General features: G+C 45.1%; 2 protein-coding genes across 5 annotated transcripts in view; one reads left to right on the forward strand and one right to left on the reverse strand.

Moving 5' to 3' along the window:
* Positions 1-2,109: 2,109 nt before the first annotated feature.
* Positions 2,110-17,774, reverse strand: part of LOC147616156 (uncharacterized) — a 130,330-nt gene continuing 114,665 nt past the window's right edge. For all 3 annotated transcript variants that reach the window (XM_086778782.1, XM_086778781.1, XM_086778783.1), the window contains 6 exons: positions 4,804-4,971; positions 4,509-4,621; positions 3,575-3,698; positions 3,339-3,434; positions 3,162-3,224; positions 2,110-3,024 (listed from right to left, as the gene is read on the reverse strand). In XM_086778782.1, coding sequence (XP_086634908.1) covers positions 2,965-3,024; positions 3,162-3,224; positions 3,339-3,434; positions 3,575-3,698; positions 4,509-4,621; positions 4,804-4,971 — 624 coding nt within the window. In that variant the 3' untranslated portion in view covers positions 2,110-2,964. The remainder of the gene's footprint in view (positions 3,025-3,161; positions 3,225-3,338; positions 3,435-3,574; positions 3,699-4,508; positions 4,622-4,803; positions 4,972-17,774) is intronic.
* LOC147616157 (uncharacterized) lies at positions 14,555-15,930 on the forward strand. 2 transcript variants are annotated; one of them, XR_015262689.1, is made up of 3 exons: positions 14,555-15,010; positions 15,152-15,313; positions 15,438-15,568. XR_015262689.1 is itself a non-coding variant. In XM_086778784.1 (2 exons), the coding sequence occupies exons 1-2, from the start codon at positions 15,269-15,271 to the stop codon at positions 15,858-15,860; spliced, it is 468 nt and encodes a 155-aa protein (XP_086634910.1). In that variant the 5' UTR covers positions 15,155-15,268; the 3' UTR covers positions 15,861-15,930. The 2 variants fall into 2 exon arrangements, 1 of the variants encoding a protein (XP_086634910.1); XM_086778784.1 differs by lacking the exon at positions 14,555-15,010 and having other exon boundaries at positions 15,155-15,313; positions 15,438-15,930.

Here is a 17,774-nt window from a genome sequence, read left to right on the forward strand (position 1 = left end):
TACATACTATAAGAGGGAAAGTACTCTCCTACTAAAATGTACATGGTCGATCTATAGTGTGAACCTGAGTATATGAGTTAGCGCTACTTATCGCTCCAATTGGGTTTGGAAGTCTAATTATTGGAAAGTACTCTCCTACTACAACATACATTGTCAGTCTATAGTGTGAACCCGAGTATATGAAAGACCGATATAACTATGCCATACCTCTACTAAACCAAAGTGGTTGTTCGACAACCTATAAAGAACTAGGGATATATTAACCTTAATCTGTCCAACCACGCCAGTGGCATAAGTGTGAGGCTATCATTCTGACGTGTTATTCATATTCGCACGATTTACTTTCAACATCTTAACACCCTTATATTCATAGTGAATTAAACTATTTTTTAAAGCTATTAAGAGAATGCTAACTAAAAATTAGTATTCATTATAGATTCAACTTTATAACCATGTTGAAGAGGATAACTCTCAAATAAATAACTTAAGCACTTGCTTAAAAAAGCAAATTTTAAAAAGGTTAAAGTGCTTATCTTTCCTTACCACTCAAAGTATGTTTTAAAAAAACTTATAAGTTTGTCTAAAGAGACAAAGTGTCAATTAATACGTGGATTTCTTGTAGCTTACATCATTGCAATCTTATAGTCATTCACTTTGAGCAAACAAAATTTTATATAAGTTTTAAGTCTGAAGAGACAAAGTGTCAATCAATATGTGGATTTCTTGTAGCTTACATTGGAGTCTTGTAGTCATTCACCTTGAGCAAACAAAATGCTATTTAGTTAACTCCTTATTGTCAAGCACAGATGACGAAGTAAAATTATAAGTAGACATGGTTTATGCACTCTTTTAGTTTGATGAACCTTGTTTTTATGGTACCCTAATGCTCTCTTTGAACTTTGAACATTACAACTATTTAGTGATTCATTTGGTGTTTTTTAAAGTGTATTATCAGCTATTTTTTGTAGGTGTGTAAAAAGGCTTTTGGTAATTGTTGAGCTTTTTCTTCCAATGAAAAACCTCCTTTCACAAATGGATTTTATAAAAATTGAGCTAAAACTAGAATCTCATCTAGGCTAATATAAAAATAATTCAACTTTGCTTTGTGTGGCTAAATACATTGATAATGCTATTTTTAAGCTCTTAGGCAAATAGATGCACACTCATGTAGTTGGAGAACATTATTCCATGCAAGTGTTTTACTTTCTTTTAATAAAAATAAAAGAATGTCTGAGGTACCTTTTATATTCACTTATTTTTTTAAAAAAAAAACTTATTAAAATACTCAATACTTCAATTTTATTGTTATTTTTCGGTTCTCAAGTTCTTTGCTACGATGAAATGGAGTTGAATTAGCCCAACAAGAAGTACTAGCTTTTGGTAACTATAGATACGTGACATGGCTAAAGAAACTCTATGTGCTAGAAGCATTAAGACATTGTACTCTTACTACTTTCCAAATGCAAAGGTAGTTTTTTGTATTTTCTCACTAGCTTGGCAAAATGTAATTGGGTTAATTGGAGATTGATTATGTGTTAATATTGCTTGGTCTTAACCGTATTTGAATATCAGTATAAAATGTCACTCTTTCCATCATATAGAAAATTATTCCATTAATTTCTATAGAATGTCATATTTGCAATCATGTTAGTAATGATATCCAGTAATTCTAATGAATTGCTACTTGATCTCATCATTGATTTCTATTAAAAGAGAATATTTTAGTTTAACAGGCTATTCCAATGGGTATTCGCCAACATGTTTAAAAATGAGACTTGTGTTAGTCTCAAAAGGCTAAAATTTTGGTCTTAGTGAACCTATTCCATTGAAATTTTACTTGTGATTTATAAAAACAATATATATGCAAAATTTTCCCAGTTGTTTTTTTATTAAAACATGCTATGATGTGGTATCTCAATACATATGTCTAGGGCATTGTAAGACTACAATGCCCTAGACATATGTATTGAGATACCACATGCCCTAGACATATGTATTGAGATACCACATCATAGCACTGCACCAATGCGCAATAAAAGCAAGCATCTAACCCACCCACAACCCCCCCAACAACACACGTCTTCACGTCTTTGCAAGCGTGTCATGGAATGCCTATGAAAAATTAATTTATTTCAATAAAATCACTACACAAGCCTGCTGGTCATCACATGATATGTCATCCTTCCTTGGAGATTGAGTCATCCTATTAGACAAAAGATCTTATGCAAAAAAAAATATGGAATACTCAATTCAGAGCTTGCCTTCCTTCTAAAACAATGCCTACTTTCCTGGGACCCTGACCTCCTCAAGCTCTAAGGGCCATTTCACCATCGTCCGGCAGACGGCGTGTTGCCAATTCTTGTCTAGTCTCTGTCAAGCCGAATGCGTCCGGACAACCAACAAGTTTTGTTGCAAGTGGGACCAACGAGACCTCCACCATCTCAACCACCTGGCCCACCATTTCTTGGTATTACATGTGAGACCTTTTTGAAGTATACACTACAAACAGCCAGATGCTTGTGAAAGGGCAATGCATGCACACTGCCCTCAAACATTTCTGAAGCCCCCCCTAAGCCTCCTTGTTTGAGAGCTCATCATCCATAATTTGGTATGCTTTAGTGCTTGATTGCCTCAAATTCACCATGCAATCTTCCTTGCACCTGAAGGTTCTGATCACACTCACCAGTACAGATGATCAAATGGAGAATAAAAGGCATGCAAGCCCTTCCTCTTAATGCTTACATTTCTTACACCATGTACATTATTTGTAACAGACTTTCCCACTCGTCTCTTGCATTGATAACTCAAAGAAATGCACTCCTGAGTGTGACACACATTTGAGCTCTTTCCTCATTTTTATGGCATATTTGTCGCTGCTTCTGAAACTGCCAAGCTTGTTAATGCCAATATTCTCTGAACCCTTTCTCGAGTGTATATTTAGCACGGTTCCCAAATTCATGAGCCCTATCTTGAAGGATTGTCTTTTCTGCCTTGTCGATAGGAGTCCTCAACATCAATAACACCCTATACTCAGCATGCATATCCAAGTCCATAGTGAAAGCTCAGTTCCTCATTAGGCTTAAAAGGCTTCTTCAGCTACGAAAAATTGAGGCATGTCATAACTTAACAAAATCCAAATGCAACCAATCCGATTTTCCTACCTGAAGTATGGCTATTGCTGCAGGTTTATTCAAGATCTCATTATATTCACTGCATGCTAAATACTGCACGCGAAGTTAAGTTCATGAGCCAGGTCTCACGAATTTCAACACAATAAATGGAAATTCTACTTTGCTTCCTATCAGCTGCGAGATGAGATGATTAACAAGATAACTCACTTGGACACAATTCGGGCAGCCCATCTCAAGTGTACAGTCACATGAAGAGAGAAGTTCTACAGCCGCCTGTAGCAGTTCTGCAAATAGAGGCTGCGCCTGTGTAATAAATAAGGAGATCAAATAAAAATCATTTGCAAGCCCTAACCCTAAAACCACAAAAAAAATGTGTAACCATGTATAAAACACAGCAAGGATCTACACATTCCATTGATCATCTCTATTTTGATTATATCTACCTGTGCTGCTATACCGATGCCTCCTGGATGGCGGTCAAACACAAGAAGCCGCTCTGGAAAGTATCTTGTATCATGAGGATTAGCACATTCCGTACCAAGATCTGACCCGTTACATAATATGTATCTGCAGTAGAAAACCAGTTTGCATCTTAGGAAGACGTGCAAAGTGATTTAGAGATCAAATACCATGTAATGCCTCCACACAGAACTCAAAGTACACTAAGCTGCCAAACTAGACTAGACATCTACAGCAATGCACTTCCATCAATGCATGTCTGCACCTAGAAATTAAAATACTATCAAACCAGTACTGTTGTGCTAGGCCAAATCTAAACTTATACATTGCCATCTAAAGAAAGAAGGGGCTAGGTGAGCTAGAATTCTGTAGACCACGTGTATGTGCACATGAAGAGCACAATATGTCCGGTCTGCCACTGCTCTCACCAGAGGCTAGACCTACTAGCAAGCAACCCCCCACCTCTTCAGACGCCCACCAGTGGTCACCCCTGGGGCACTCACTCTCACATTGCGTGAGGCCCCTCAGCACCAGTCCTGCTCAGTCGCTGGGGGAGTGGGCCAGCTTCCAGGGGCTCCCCCAAGAAACACAAGACAGACGCCTCACACAGGGGCCACTATCAGATTACCCTCGTCATCAACTCCCTGATTGGTGGACCCCCTCCAGGATCCTTCCTCCCAGGAGTGGCTTGGTGGAGGGAAAGAACCCACCCCAGTTTGTATTTTGCCTCCTTTGAGGGTTCTGAGCATGTATGTCTAGCCCTATTAGAAGGATCTTTTTCCCGGAAAAGAAAAACATTATGGAGTTTGTAATAAGCAAGCCTTTTCAACAGAACCACATCCAACCACATGCATTCCCAATCAATCATGAAAGGTTAGCCTCAAAGAAATGTGGGACTCATGAACAGAATGCACTTACAAGGGCATGATATTCAAAAGTGCATGAGATGCTGCATGCAGGCCTGCCCTAAAGGGGAGCCCTTTTTTATCCAACTCAAACCTGATTGCATGAGGCACTCTGATCCATGTGGCCTACACCATCCATCAAGAAACATGGAGGCACATGTTAAGTAAAGATTAAAAAACATTTAACGACAAAAAGCAATTTTACAACATGATAGGAGGGAAAAAGAGATGCAAATGCTTCACTCCGGAATATGGTATGTTTAACATGAGTGTAATCGTCGATTGAAAAAAAAAGGTGATGTCCATACCTGCGACTCATAAGAATAATCCGGAAGAAAGAGGTCTACAGAATCAAATGTTTGATTAGTTCCTTGCCATATTCGACGGAACCCAATCCATCGGGTTGTCACTGTGCATAAGCTTGCTTGTGCTGTGGTTGCTGGGCATTTGCAATCAACTGCCTTCCTTGGATATGCCTAATACAAGCACAACCAAATAAAGTTTTTTATGTCAGAGGTAAGCAAGCTATAGAGAGATAAAAGATGGTTGCTTGCAGTAAACGCATGACAAGAGAAGTCAGTATGAAAGCAAATTTACTAAAGCATTTTTATAGGTAGGATACCTCTCAAAAGGCAGAAAATGATTCTGACTGGCGCACACAACTTATAAGGATTAGCATCTCAAAGCCTGTACTTAGAAATCAACCATGCAATGCATAAGTTAAGGTCTTCATGTTCATGGAACCTAAAATTGCATAAGGCTGTTTCCCCCTTCAACCCGACATAGAGTCTGAGACGCAACCAAGCAGCCACAACACTGTATAGAGTCTTTAAAGGCCTGTTTGTTAAGTGTTTGAGTTATTAACACTTTTTTGGCCATTAACTCTGTTTTATGGTCCATAGGAACACCTCGTACATGCACTTGATTGCAATAAACAACCCTACAAAGTGGTAGATTGTCACGTGCACACCTTAATCCGGTGCCATGTAAACATAATAATTCCTTGCAGTTGCCTTGCAAAGTTAGAGGCGGTATATGGCAATTTGGAGAAGTTTTGACAGCCCCATAGGTGCCCAAGACATGCACCAATGGTAGAGAAAAGTATTGGGCACAATATGAACACATTTTATGACATTTTTGATGACTTTCTATGGGCTGGCCGACCTGAATACGACTCGCCATCAAAATTCCTAGATCATGAGTCATTTGTAAGCATTCAATGACAAGGGATGCAAAGCCAAGACCAAGGGCATGCCACCATGACATTTGGATCAGCAAAACCTCTCCAAATCAGCGTTCTCCATTAACACACAAAGGAGAACAATAAGCGTTAGTTCATGCAAAGCTATTTATGATTTGCAATCGTTACAATTACTTGTTCTTTCAATAATGTATAGTAGGAGTAGGTTAGGTAAAGAGAATCTCTTCTCTTCTGTCTACTTCTCTGTGTCATCATGCACATGTGATTAGCGTTAATCTTCATCGTGCATAAGTAGTCATGTTGCCCCACTTCTCCAGTTAAGCAAGAGGAGAATGTCACATGCACACCTTAATCCCGTGCCCCACAGACAAATTATTCCTTGCAGCTGCCTTGGTAAAGTTAGAGGTGTGTATGAGCAGTTTGGAGCAGTTTTGAGAACCCTCTAGGCGCCTAGAGAGGTGCCCAAGACATGCACCAATGGTTGGCACTAGTATTGGGCACATTATACTGGCTGACCTGAGCTGCACAGCTTCAAGAAGTCTTTTGCACACCACTTTTGTTGATGAGCTTGTATTTCTCTACATTCCAGAATTGCACACAGCTTTTGTGAAGGAGTTCATATTTCTTTAGGTCTCATGCTATCCCACATTTGCAAAGGCTCGGGAACAACAGCCTCTGGTGAAGACACAATAAAGAGACATTTGAGAGAGAAAAAGAGCTCTCTCACATCGTCTTGGAGCGGAATTTCAGATTTGGACGAATCATCAGTCCTTTATAGCCCTGGGCCAGGACACAAGAAAAAGAAATTTGGGAGAGAGAGAGCTATCTCATGCAGTCTCGCAGCTGTGCAGAGTGAAGCAAAGATCCAGCTCATGCTTGAGAACAAGAGAAAACATCCAAGAAAGAAAAATGAATTACAAGTTCCCTGCCAATAGCCTGAGGACTCAGATCAGTGGAAGAGTCTCAATAACTGTCCCTCCATTGAGACTCTTCCACTGATCTAAGTCCACAGTCCTCTAGTTTCCTGCCAATAGACTGGACTCAGATCAGTGGAAGAGTCTCAATAACTGTCCTTCCCATTGAGACTCTTCCGCTGATCTAAGTCCACGGTCCTCTAGGCGCCCCGAGGTGCCCAAGTATTGGGCACATCATATGCGCACATTTTATGACATTTTGATGACTTTATATAGCATCAAAAGGGCTACTGCACAGCTTCAAGAAAGCTCTTGGGTGGCCGTGCCTTTTTAAGTCCTTTGCACAGCACTTTTGTTGATGAGCTTGTATTTCTCTACCTTCCAGACATGTACACAGATTCTGAGTAGTTTATATTTCTATAGGTGTGATGTCATCCCACATCTGCAAAGGCTCAGGCACAATAGCCCCTCGTGAAGACACAAGAAAGAGACATTTGGGAGAGAAAAAGAGCTACCGACTATGGATCCCACTCTGTCCCTGGGGCTGTGCTCAAGGGGAAAAGGGGCTACAGTCTCCTCAAACCTGTCTGTCCCTTTCATTGGAAGACACCGAAAGAAACTATAATCCACAGGCTGCCCCAAGATCTTGGGGGGCCCACCTGGAGACTCAGGTGGGCGAGCCCTCACCGGTGAGGCTGCAATAATCATCTCCACCGGCTTTGAGAACGATGAATCAGGCGACAAACGGAACTCGCCGGGTGTTTCCGCTACGGATCAGGGGCTATAGGGGGCCGACGGAATGCTCTAGAGAGGCCGAGGGGGGAGGGGGGGGATGGAAGGCACAGAGGAAGAGGAAGGGGCAGATGAAGCGACTATGTGTAGAGTCGGAGGCCAGGGTGGGGGAGGGGGGGGTGGGGGAGGAGGCAGGGGAGGAGTGGGAGGGCGGAGAGCAAGGTTGTTAGAGGCGTCAGAGGCGTTTGGTACGAGGCGGGTATGGTATGCGCCTCGAAAGACTCATATTTTTTAGAGACGTTAGAGGCGTGTTAGAGACGTTTGTTTTATATATATATATATAATGATAGATATATATATATATAGATAGATAGATTATTCGAGAGAGGGTGTCACTTGGGTGTGTATGAGAGAGGGAGAGAGAGTGTGTGAGAGAGAGTGAGAAATGAAATAAGCCTTAAGGAGGGGGGAGAGAGTGTGTATGAGAGAGGGAGAGACTCAAGAGAGAGTGTGTGAGAGTCTTGAGAGCTTAGAGGGACCCTTATAGCCCTCGTCTAGAGACTCAAATGGACGAAAACGGGCAGAAATGGGAAAATCCCAAACGGTCAAAAATGGGCAGAAACCAAAAACGGTCATTAAAAAAAATCAACTATGCCCAAACACCTCGAACAAAGCCTCGAATGCCTCGGAGGACTCTTACGCCTTGAACGCCTTGAACGGTTAGATGCGCGCCTCGTAACAACTATGGCGGAGAGGGACGATGCTGAGAGGCATCCATCGGAGAGGAAGGCTTCTTGGGAGACCTCAACGGAGAGAGGGTGGGGTCAACCGGCCGCACTGGGCACTGAGGGCCCGAAGAGGAGTCGCGACGAGGAATCGACCGCCACATCAAGCCGCGGGAGGGGCGACCGCCGTCTGCAGGCAGGTGCTGTGATAAGTGCTCGTAACGATTCTCTGACAGAACTGAATCCTCCTACATGCTACCGGCCTGGCGCGCACGGTGGCGATGCTCAGCTCTGGTGCTCGGCCGGCGACCCGAGCAAGGGCCAACCGTTTGCCACTCTCCGGCTGATGGGTCATCCATGGTCATTGGTCGGTACCTAGGGCTCCACGGCCCGGGAACCTGCACCTCCCTCGGCCCCTTAGTGCAGATCTGAGTGGGAAGTAGGAGGGGGAACCACCGAAGGCGGTCTCCTAGACTGACGCCAAGGGCAAGCTCTAGCTAGAGGACCCATCTGCCTGCAAATGAAACATTGGCCTGGAACCGGAATACTCCACTCTCTGCGTAATGGGGTCGCCCCGAAGGCTGGGAATAGATATCATGTGAAGCACAGAATCCGGTGAGGCAACACGGATGCGGAGAGATGGAATCTTGGCTGCTCGTGCGAGGGCCGAGGCAACGGTTGGGGGGGGGGGGGGGATTCCATCACTCTCCCAATGGCACCACCAATCACCGGGAGAAGAAGGTACTCCTTCCTATGCCTAGGAAGCAAACTGTAACTGGGAAGCCTAAAACGCCAGCCAATGGGTCAGACGCAGGATCAAAGCCGTGCTGCCACCGAGCAAAGAAGGCCTGCGCCGTACACAGTGCGAGAGGGCTCAGCTGCATGACTCGAGGCAGGATCAAAACCGTGCTGCCAACGTGCGAAAAACACCTAGCCCATGCACAATGCAACAGGGCTCAGCTGAAGCACATGGTTCGAAGCTGTTAGAGTGTCAAACTCCACTTAGTAGTAGCCACGCCTGAGGGTATGGATATCTATGTTCTTGCCCAATTCACCAAGGAGGCTGGCCTCGAGCAAGTCACGAAGATGGTGGCTATGCGATGGACTGCTACCCACAATCTTGCAAACCAATGTTGAGAATTCAAGGGAAACTATTATTGATGCCGGAAGTTGGAGGTCGGCTTCAGCTTCAAAGAAGCAGCAGGGGGCGGTGGCCTCGGTCAGGCTTCCAGGCTACTGCTTCATTTGCCATCACATGGGTCACCTCGCCAGAGCTTGCCCTGTCACCAGTCTAGGCGAGGGGACCCAGGCGGAAATGGTCATGTCAAAGAACTATTTCAAGCATTTATCTCAGAATCACCCATCTCAAGTGGAGGTCCCACCCGCCCCCCAGAGGGTCCCAGCGTCAAGTCCAACCACAGACTGGTCCCATGAAGTGGTTCGATACTAGTCTTCCCGATTTTTCGGAACCACTCTGGGCTCTCCCCCCCTCCACCCTTGCCCTCAACCTCTTCCCCATCCTCCGCTGTAGAGCCCCCCCCTCAGCCCCCCTAACCTCTCCTGAGCACTCCCACGACCACCACCAGCCTCTGACCTTGGGAAGAGCCGTAGGCAAGTTCTACCTGCAGACTGATCCACCACCTCTCAGAGCCTGTAGCGACAGTTGTTGCTTCCCCGATGAGAGCCCCCCTGGAGTCCGGGGTCCAGGGCAGGGCAGAGTATGCATCTCAGTTTGTGAGCAGGTTCTTCTGACGGTGGAGGACTCCGGCACCATAGTCCCAAGGTGGGCGCAGTGGGTGATTATCAGACTTGGAGAGGACCGGGTGGGCCTCGTCAACATTTAAGCCCCTAACTCCATGGCAAGTAGAGCAGTTTTTTGGAGCATGATTTGGTAGGGTCTCCCTCAGGCTGATTTCTGGTGTATGGGCCAACTTTAATATGCTGGAGACCACGAAGGATAGACAACATGACCCCTAGCATCTTCTGGAGTTTGGGCGTAGCAAGGGAGTCTGAGATTCTTCAGATCTGACACGAGGAACGCAGACCCCAACCTCTCCCATTTGGACCATTTCTATGTTGATAAGTAGGCCTGTGGACGTTGGTATCTTAACTGGCACTACCTTTTCAGACCATTCACCCGTCATCCTCTCTCTAGAGGACCCTTGGTGACAGGATAGTCAACAGAGCCTCCACATAGCCGAGAGCTTAATCCAAGACTCACAGATTTGCAAAGGATCGAGGAGCTATGGGAGAGCTTGGCCTTTCATGAAAGGCCTTGGATTGAGGCTCAAATGGCCACATCCCGCACTATGATTAGTTCCACAAAGAGAGGAGAGTGGATTACAAATTCCATGACCGTGTGTCTTTTTGGACTCGGGATGGACACACGCACGCAAGGGATTTCTTGAAAGGACAAGGCCTCACCACTGAAGGGATTGCATCCAGAGGATTGTAGGATCGGATGGCACCATTGTTTCCAAACCACCCCAAGTTCGAGCCATAGCCACAGGCTTCTTCACTTCCCTCGTCACTGCAAAGCCTCACTCCCCCACTCGTACAGGATGCGAGAGAGAGGGTTTGGCAGCACCTACGTGAGGTGGTCCCACCAGCCCTCCAAAGTGTCTTGATGACACTCTTCTTTTTTGAGGAGATCGTCAAGGCTTTGTAGGTGCTCCCTTGGGGCAAGTGCCCAGGTAAGGATGGGCTTCCAGTTCCACTATTTCTTTGACACTGGGAGCTCATTGAGGCCGGCTCCTAAGCGGCCTTCAATGAGATCATGATTTCCAGATCTATGCCAAAGAGACTAGGAGAGGGTATGACAAGTTGGAGATTTGCCAATGGAGACCTATCACCCTCTTGGGGACAGCCTACAAAATCCTAGCAAAAAACATCAGCCATTGATTGTAGCCCCACCTCCTAGATCTGATCCATGGCATGCAAACAGGTTTTATCCAAGATCAGTGAATCCTAGATAATATCTTCCCTTTTTGGGAGGTGACAGCCACAGCCCGTCTATAGGAGAAAGACTTAGCTATTCTCTTTCTGGATTTCAAAAAAGCGTACGCTGATAGGTTTTTTTGTGCCCAAAATACGTGCCTACCCACACCATAGGAATGAGAATAAGCCCATCAGGTATGGTTGGAGCCTTAGGAATAAAGAGGCTTTGCATGGCCACCTTCTAAATAAAACCAGCTGTTGTCAGTTCCAGTTAAGTGAAGGAGGAGCTTTGCATGCATAGGGGAATGGGGGGAGTAGTGGACAAGGACAGCAGCCAAGGGAGCGGAGGGGCGCATTGGAGCAAGAGAGAGTAGAGAGAGAGAGAGAGAGAGAGAGAGAGAGAGATGGGGGATTTGTGAAGAAGCCCCGTGGAAGCTTGTTGGACGGTGTGTTTGCTGTTTTATTTGTGTGCGTTGATGGTCGTTGAGACGACAGAGATTGTTTGGAAGAAATGCGGGAATAGTGTGAGGAAGCTTGGGTCTGTTCAGAGCAGTTGTTGCCAGGGAAACAGAGGATCTTGTAGGAGGTTGTGGTTCCCTAAGATCTCTGGAGTGCAGCTTTGTTGGAACTTGGATAAATCCAATGCTTTGCTTAGTTATTCCTTGTTGTGTTTGAATGCAGAAGGTGGCTATAATTTCTATTGATGGTTGGATCTGCGATTTGAAGAGTTGTTGCTGGGATATATTTGTGGAGAATTCCTTTGTTACTTGGTGCTTTTTTTTTTTGGTTTGAATCCCATGTCTCTACATTTGGATTGGTGAGTTTTTAATGCTCTGGTATGTGTTGTTTTGTTTGAGATTGTTGAGAGAAAACATATGTGAGTGAAGATCTGAAGCCTGTTGTGTCAGGTCTGAGTCAGATAGCATCAACTAAATCTGTAAGGGTCATATAGGGTCAGCCAAATATCAAAAGGAGTCAGTGGAGGGTGTAGAAGGATAGATATAATCTTTTTGATTTGAAGGGAAGGGTTTCAGGGCTTGGTCTAACTGTCAGAGGTCAATCAGCAGCAGTCAGTTTAATCGAATAGAAGGGGAAGGTACTTCCGGGGCAGCAAACAGTCAGCTGCTGTAAACTTTGAGTGTGTGGAGTTGAGTCTTGGTGAGATTTGAGATATTTGAGGGGGCGGAAGTGTCACAGGACACGAGTGGTGAGATCTGATTCAGAACTGAGTCAGCTGAGGTAGATAGATCAAATTTCAGTCAGCAAGAAGTCAACAAGGTGGTGTTGACAGTTCCTATGAGGTTCTGAGGCAAGGATTTTGAAGGTAGCTGAGGCTGGAGGATTTTTTAGGAGCCTGAAGGACATATATCTGACAAGGGTTAGCAACAGAAATCTGATTCAGGGTACAGTCAACAATTGGTTAGCTAGGTATCACCTGGGAGCTTGCATGGTCAGCTGGTGTCAAAGAGGAGATAAGCCGAGGAGTTAGGAGAGAAGATCAAAGCTATTGGAAGTTCGGTCTAACTTGGGAGGACAGCCGAAGGAGTCAGTTGAATCTGTTTGAGGGGTTTTTGAGGTGTTCGACTATGTCCGCTGAAGGACAGAGCATGGTTGACATATACGTACGTACGGATCCGATCCGTACCGTACGGCCGTACTGTACGGATCCGTACGTGTACGGATCGATCCGTACGTGAGGTTTTTTTGGGACTAAAAATCGTCGTGCGTTGTCTGATTGGGCGCCCGCCTGGCCTTTGGGTACATACTAGGCCTTTGATTATTGGGCTTTGTATTGTATACACTTATTGTAGAGAGCGTGCGTTACAGAGAGCAGAAAATTATCGAAAAAGACCAGGCGAACACATTTGCACAGCGTTGGAACTTTGGCGTGCGTGTAGGTAAACTGAGCATCTTCCTCTCTCTCTCTTTCTCTCCCTCTTGAGTCTTATCTCTTTCTCCGCGTCACGCAAGACCTCTGGCTTGCCGCTTATAAGTTATTCCTGAGTCCTTTGCATTTGTGCTGCGCACTTGGCAGGTGCAGACAAAAGTCTCAAGAGCCATCATGCCTAAGCCAACTAACCCGTATTGGCAAGAGCACACCAATGTCATCCGCATTGTCAACACGCCAGGGCAAGCTGGATCTGGCACGCGACGATGGCAATGCAAGTATTGCAACTTTCAGCTCACTAGCACCATTTCTCGCGTCGTTATGCACTTGACAGGCATTGGCACAACCAATAACTGTGCAGGGTGCAAGGCAGTACCAAAGGACATTAGGGATAAGTTGATTGCTGAGAATTTTCCAGCAATGGGTGCAGGGAAAAAGGTGAAAGGTAGTCAACAGACACAGGATGCTCTCCATGATGCACTCTTGGGAGACTTGGGTGGTTCTTCACAGGTTCAGGAGGAGCAGCCCTCTGGCAGTAGGAAGAGGGCTCGTACCATGCATGAGCAGCAGGACTATGTGGAGGATGATGGAGAGATGCATGCACCAAGGCAGACTACCTTGCCTTCTCGAGTGGCCTCTCTTTCTTGGGTGAAGGAGCGCCAGAGAGTGGCTGAGATGGAGATTGCTCGCACTCTCATTGAGTGCAACATCTCCTTTCATGTCTTGATGAGGACTGAGCCATTAATGGCAGAGGATGGTCAGAGCCATAGCCCAGGTTGGACACACAGAGGATTGGTCAAGGTTGGAATACAATAAGATGCGGACCACTATGCTTGAGGAGCAGAAAGCATTGATAGATAAGGCATTGGTACCAGTGAAGGCAGATTGGGGGCAGTTTGGGTGCACCATCATTTCAGATGGCTGGAGTGACATTCGTAGGCGACACATCATTAATATTCTTGTGTCGTCTTGCCTTGGCACGTACTTCTTGCGTGCTGTTGATGCAGGAAAGGCTGGAGAGCGGATTACACGTGAGTTTATCTATGAGCACATCCGGCAGGCTATACTTGAGGTTGGCCCAGAGAATGTGGTGCAGGTTATTACTAACAACGCCTCCAATTGCAAGGCTATGGGTGAGATGATTGAGGCAGAGTTTAAGAACATTGTTTGGAATCCATGTGCAGCTCACTGTCTTGACTTGTTGATGGAGGACATTGGGATGTTAACATGGGTGTTGCCTATTGTTTCCGATGCCACAAAAATGACTACTTTTTTCCGCAAAAAGCACAAGGCATTGGCTATCTTTAGGAGTCACAGTACACTTGACATGGTGCGGCCCTTGAAGACCAGATTTGCATATATGTATCTTGTGTTGCAGCGACTCTATGCAGTGAGGGATCCACTTCTACAGACAGTAGTGGACCCGAAGTGGAGAGAGATGCATCACGCACAAGAGGAGTCCACTAGATACATACAGCGGCGGGTGCTTGATGAGTCCTTTTGGTCGGAGGTGCAAGCTATGATAGCAGCATTGCAGCCAATCTATGTGTTGCTGCGTGTCACAAACATGGCGGGCTCCACCATGGGCCTAGTCTATCATCTCTTCTCAGAAATGAAGACACACATCAGAGGCTGCAGATCATTGGCGCTTGATCGGTATGTACTTGCTTCTGTAATGATTAATCTATTAAATATTTAGTATAATACTATAATGTATAATACTATAATCAAAATTCAGCCTGTTAACTAATGTTGCGTCAATGCTTTTACAGTCGGGAAGAGATCTTGGCTATTGTAGACAAGAGATGGACATTTATGAGTCGGCCCATTCATGCGATGGCTGCATTGCTTCATCCTTTCTACAAGAAGCCAACTCTTTTTAATGACAGGAGTCTACTAAAGGGCAAGGATGCGTACATTGGCTTGATTTGCGAGGAGGATGAGCAGTTGGACATTGATGCAGAGATCGCTAGCTATGAAAATAATTTAGGGTCATCCTTTACTAGAGCTGTGGCGTTGAGGCCGGAGGCAACGAAGTTCTCTCTTACATGGTGGCAGAGTTATGGAAGACAAGGTCTTCCAAAGCTCACTCGTATCGCTTTACGTGTCCTCTCACAGGTAAAGTTTTCTATCTTTACATTTTCCATACATGTGTTATGGACCTGGGACCATGGTTCATTGTCCAATGTCTATTGTCTATGACCATGTCCAATGTCCATTGTAATTTGTCACCATTGACACGTCACATGTGACATGCAGGATTGCTCTGCTGGTGGATGCGAGCGCAATTGGAGCGCTTATTCGCTAATTCACACGAAGATCCGTAATCGACTCAGCACTGCACAGCTAGAGAGATTAGTCTACTGCTGAGCAAATATGAAGCTTGTGCGAGATTACCACGCTTTGGGGACACCCAAGCAGGTTAGAAAGTTGAAACTTTGGGCTAGCGTTTATACATATTACAAGCGAATATTTGTAATTACTAATTACTACTTTCTACGCTGTTAATAATGTGAACACTGAATTGCATTTTGTTTTTTAACAGATAGATCCATCAAAATTGAAGTTGGTCTCGGAGGGGAGTGCAGAGGAGACTAAGCAGCAGCAGCAGCTTGTGAGAAACGATCAGGAGGAGATTATTCGCATGCTGCACAGAGAGCTGGAGAGTGTGGATCGACATGTGACGAGGTCACGTGCGCGAGTTCTCAATCTCCCGTTAGTCGGGCGAGATGCAGATCCAGAAGTTTCACGAGGACGAGAGACCATTCGGCGAGGAAAGCTTCCTATCCGTACTCCTCGGAGACGGGCAAATGAGGCTGTTCCTCTCATTCAGCCTACAGAGGATGATGATCCAGGACAGCAGAGTATGATGGCAGAGCCAGAGTATGATGAAGAGGGCAACGTCCTGACAGATGGGGACTTGCTCTCTTCAGGAGTGTCATCATCCTCATCCGATGAGGAGTTTTGAGATTTAGAGAGTAGAGACTCGAGAGTCGAGTCGAGACTCTTTGTTATTGCTTAGTGTTTTTTACTTTTGAGTCTTGACTCTTGACATCAGACATTTATGATTTGTTATTTGTATGCTCTAGTATGAGCCTTTTAGGTTGACATCAGACATTTGTTATTTGTATGCTCTAGTATGAGCCTTTCTACGTCTATTTTGTCTTGACAGATATACAATGTGCCATTGTGTCAAGTATATGATGTGTGTTTTGAAATTAGTACATGCAAAGTGGTTTATTTTGATTCTTGAATGTTTTATGTACCTTAAATGTAGAAAGGTGTTGAATGTCCTATTGTTTGCCAATGGTACGTATTTTTACGTACATAAACAATTTTACTGTACGAAACACCGTACAGTACGTACATATACACAACGTACAATACGTACATATACACAACGTACAGTACGTACACATCAACCTTGGGACAGAGGATATTAGTTGAGTAGATTGGTACTTTGGATTTGTGTTTTTGCTGGTGTTGTGGTGCTGGTTGATTGTGTTCCCCCTACGGTGGTGTGTTCGGACGAGAGCTAGAGGCAAGGCTTCCCCGACGCATCATTGTTTTGGTGCCCCCATTGAGGAGGGCTTTGGAAGCACCCTTCACATTACTTGTAAGTTTGAAGAAATTATCAGCACTTGAGATGGATGCAATGCAAGTGAAGATCCAGAAGAATTCTTGGCAAGAAAACTTACAGCCTTCACCTTTTGTAAGAAAAGGGATAATGATAAGCTGACTTTGCTGACTATGCTGCTGAAAGGTGATGCAAAAAGATGGTTGCAGGAATGGAGAGCCCAGCCAACCCGGGGGCAAACATATGAGGATATTAAGGTGGCTTTGGTGCAGCACTACAAGCAGAGTGAATCTCATGATGCCTTATGGCAAGAAACTCAAACCTTAAAGCATAATTTATCTAATGTTTTTGACAGGTTTGTAGATCATTTTGAAATTTGTGGGGTAGGTGGGACACTTGCCTAAAGACAGAGCACCCACCAGTTCTTCTAAAGAAGGACATGTTCATCCAATATCGCCGTGTAGACTTGAGGGAGAAGGTGGAACTAAAGAGGCCAAGGACTTTTGAAGAAGCTTTGAGGATTGCTAGGGAGAAAGTATGGAAGTTGCAGAGGATGGCTCATAAACAAACGGAGATTCATGCCCGGGGAGAGAAGAGCAGAAGAAGGGAGAGGTGCTCCAATGGTTCCAGTAGTCACAGACCAGCTCATGGAAATTACTCATCTAACTCAACAAATGGAGAACCTGAATTTGAATCTTATGCAAGGGGGCAGGAATGCTCCTAGGATAGGAGACAGTGATGGTCCAAGAGGCAGGGGGAAGAGGAGGACCTAATATGAATGTCCAGTGTTTCAACTGCAAGGAGAGAGGCCATATTTCCCCTCGCTACCCTTATCCCAGGAAGATGGGAGGTGATATCTATCCTTTGCCACCTAGAAGAGAAGACAGACAGGATGCTAGGAGGGAAGAGGAGATGCCAAACCAGTAGGTACCACAGGCTCAACAACAGCCAAGGAATGGTCCTAGACTAGGAGAGATGAACCTGATTGGGCTGGATGAAGAGGTAGATATCTTAGCTGATAAGAGGACTAGAGGGACAGAGATTGAGAATGAGCCAGGACCTTCCAAAAGGAAGAAGGGGAAGCAAGTGGAAGATCATCCCAAGGAGGGTAAGAAAAAGACCAGATCCAGGAGACACATTGGCATGCAGGACTTTCCCTTAGGTGCTTATGAGGAGGCCTATGATGTGATGAGAGATCTTCAGTAGAAAGGACCTACCTTGACTTGGCCCCAACTCTTATTGTTATGTCCCAGACTTAGGAGAATGTGGAGTAAATTGGTCAGCACCAGAAGTTCCAGAAAAGAG

Source organism: Cibotium barometz, chromosome 39 (genome assembly GCF_041138505.1).
Source record: "Cibotium barometz isolate CiBa-2024 chromosome 39, ASM4113850v1, whole genome shotgun sequence".
Lineage (NCBI taxonomy): Eukaryota > Viridiplantae > Streptophyta > Polypodiopsida > Cyatheales > Cibotiaceae > Cibotium > Cibotium barometz.

Bases quoted from the DNA above. Each gene is read 5' to 3' on its own strand.
- LOC147616157 (XM_086778784.1), top strand. From the start codon at position 15,269: ATGAAGCTTGTGCGAGATTACCACGCTTTGGGGACACCCAAGCAG. The intron at 15,314-15,437 runs GTTAGAAAGTTG...GTTTTTTAACAG, and splicing joins CTTTGGGGACACCCAAGCAG to ATAGATCCATCAAAATTGAA.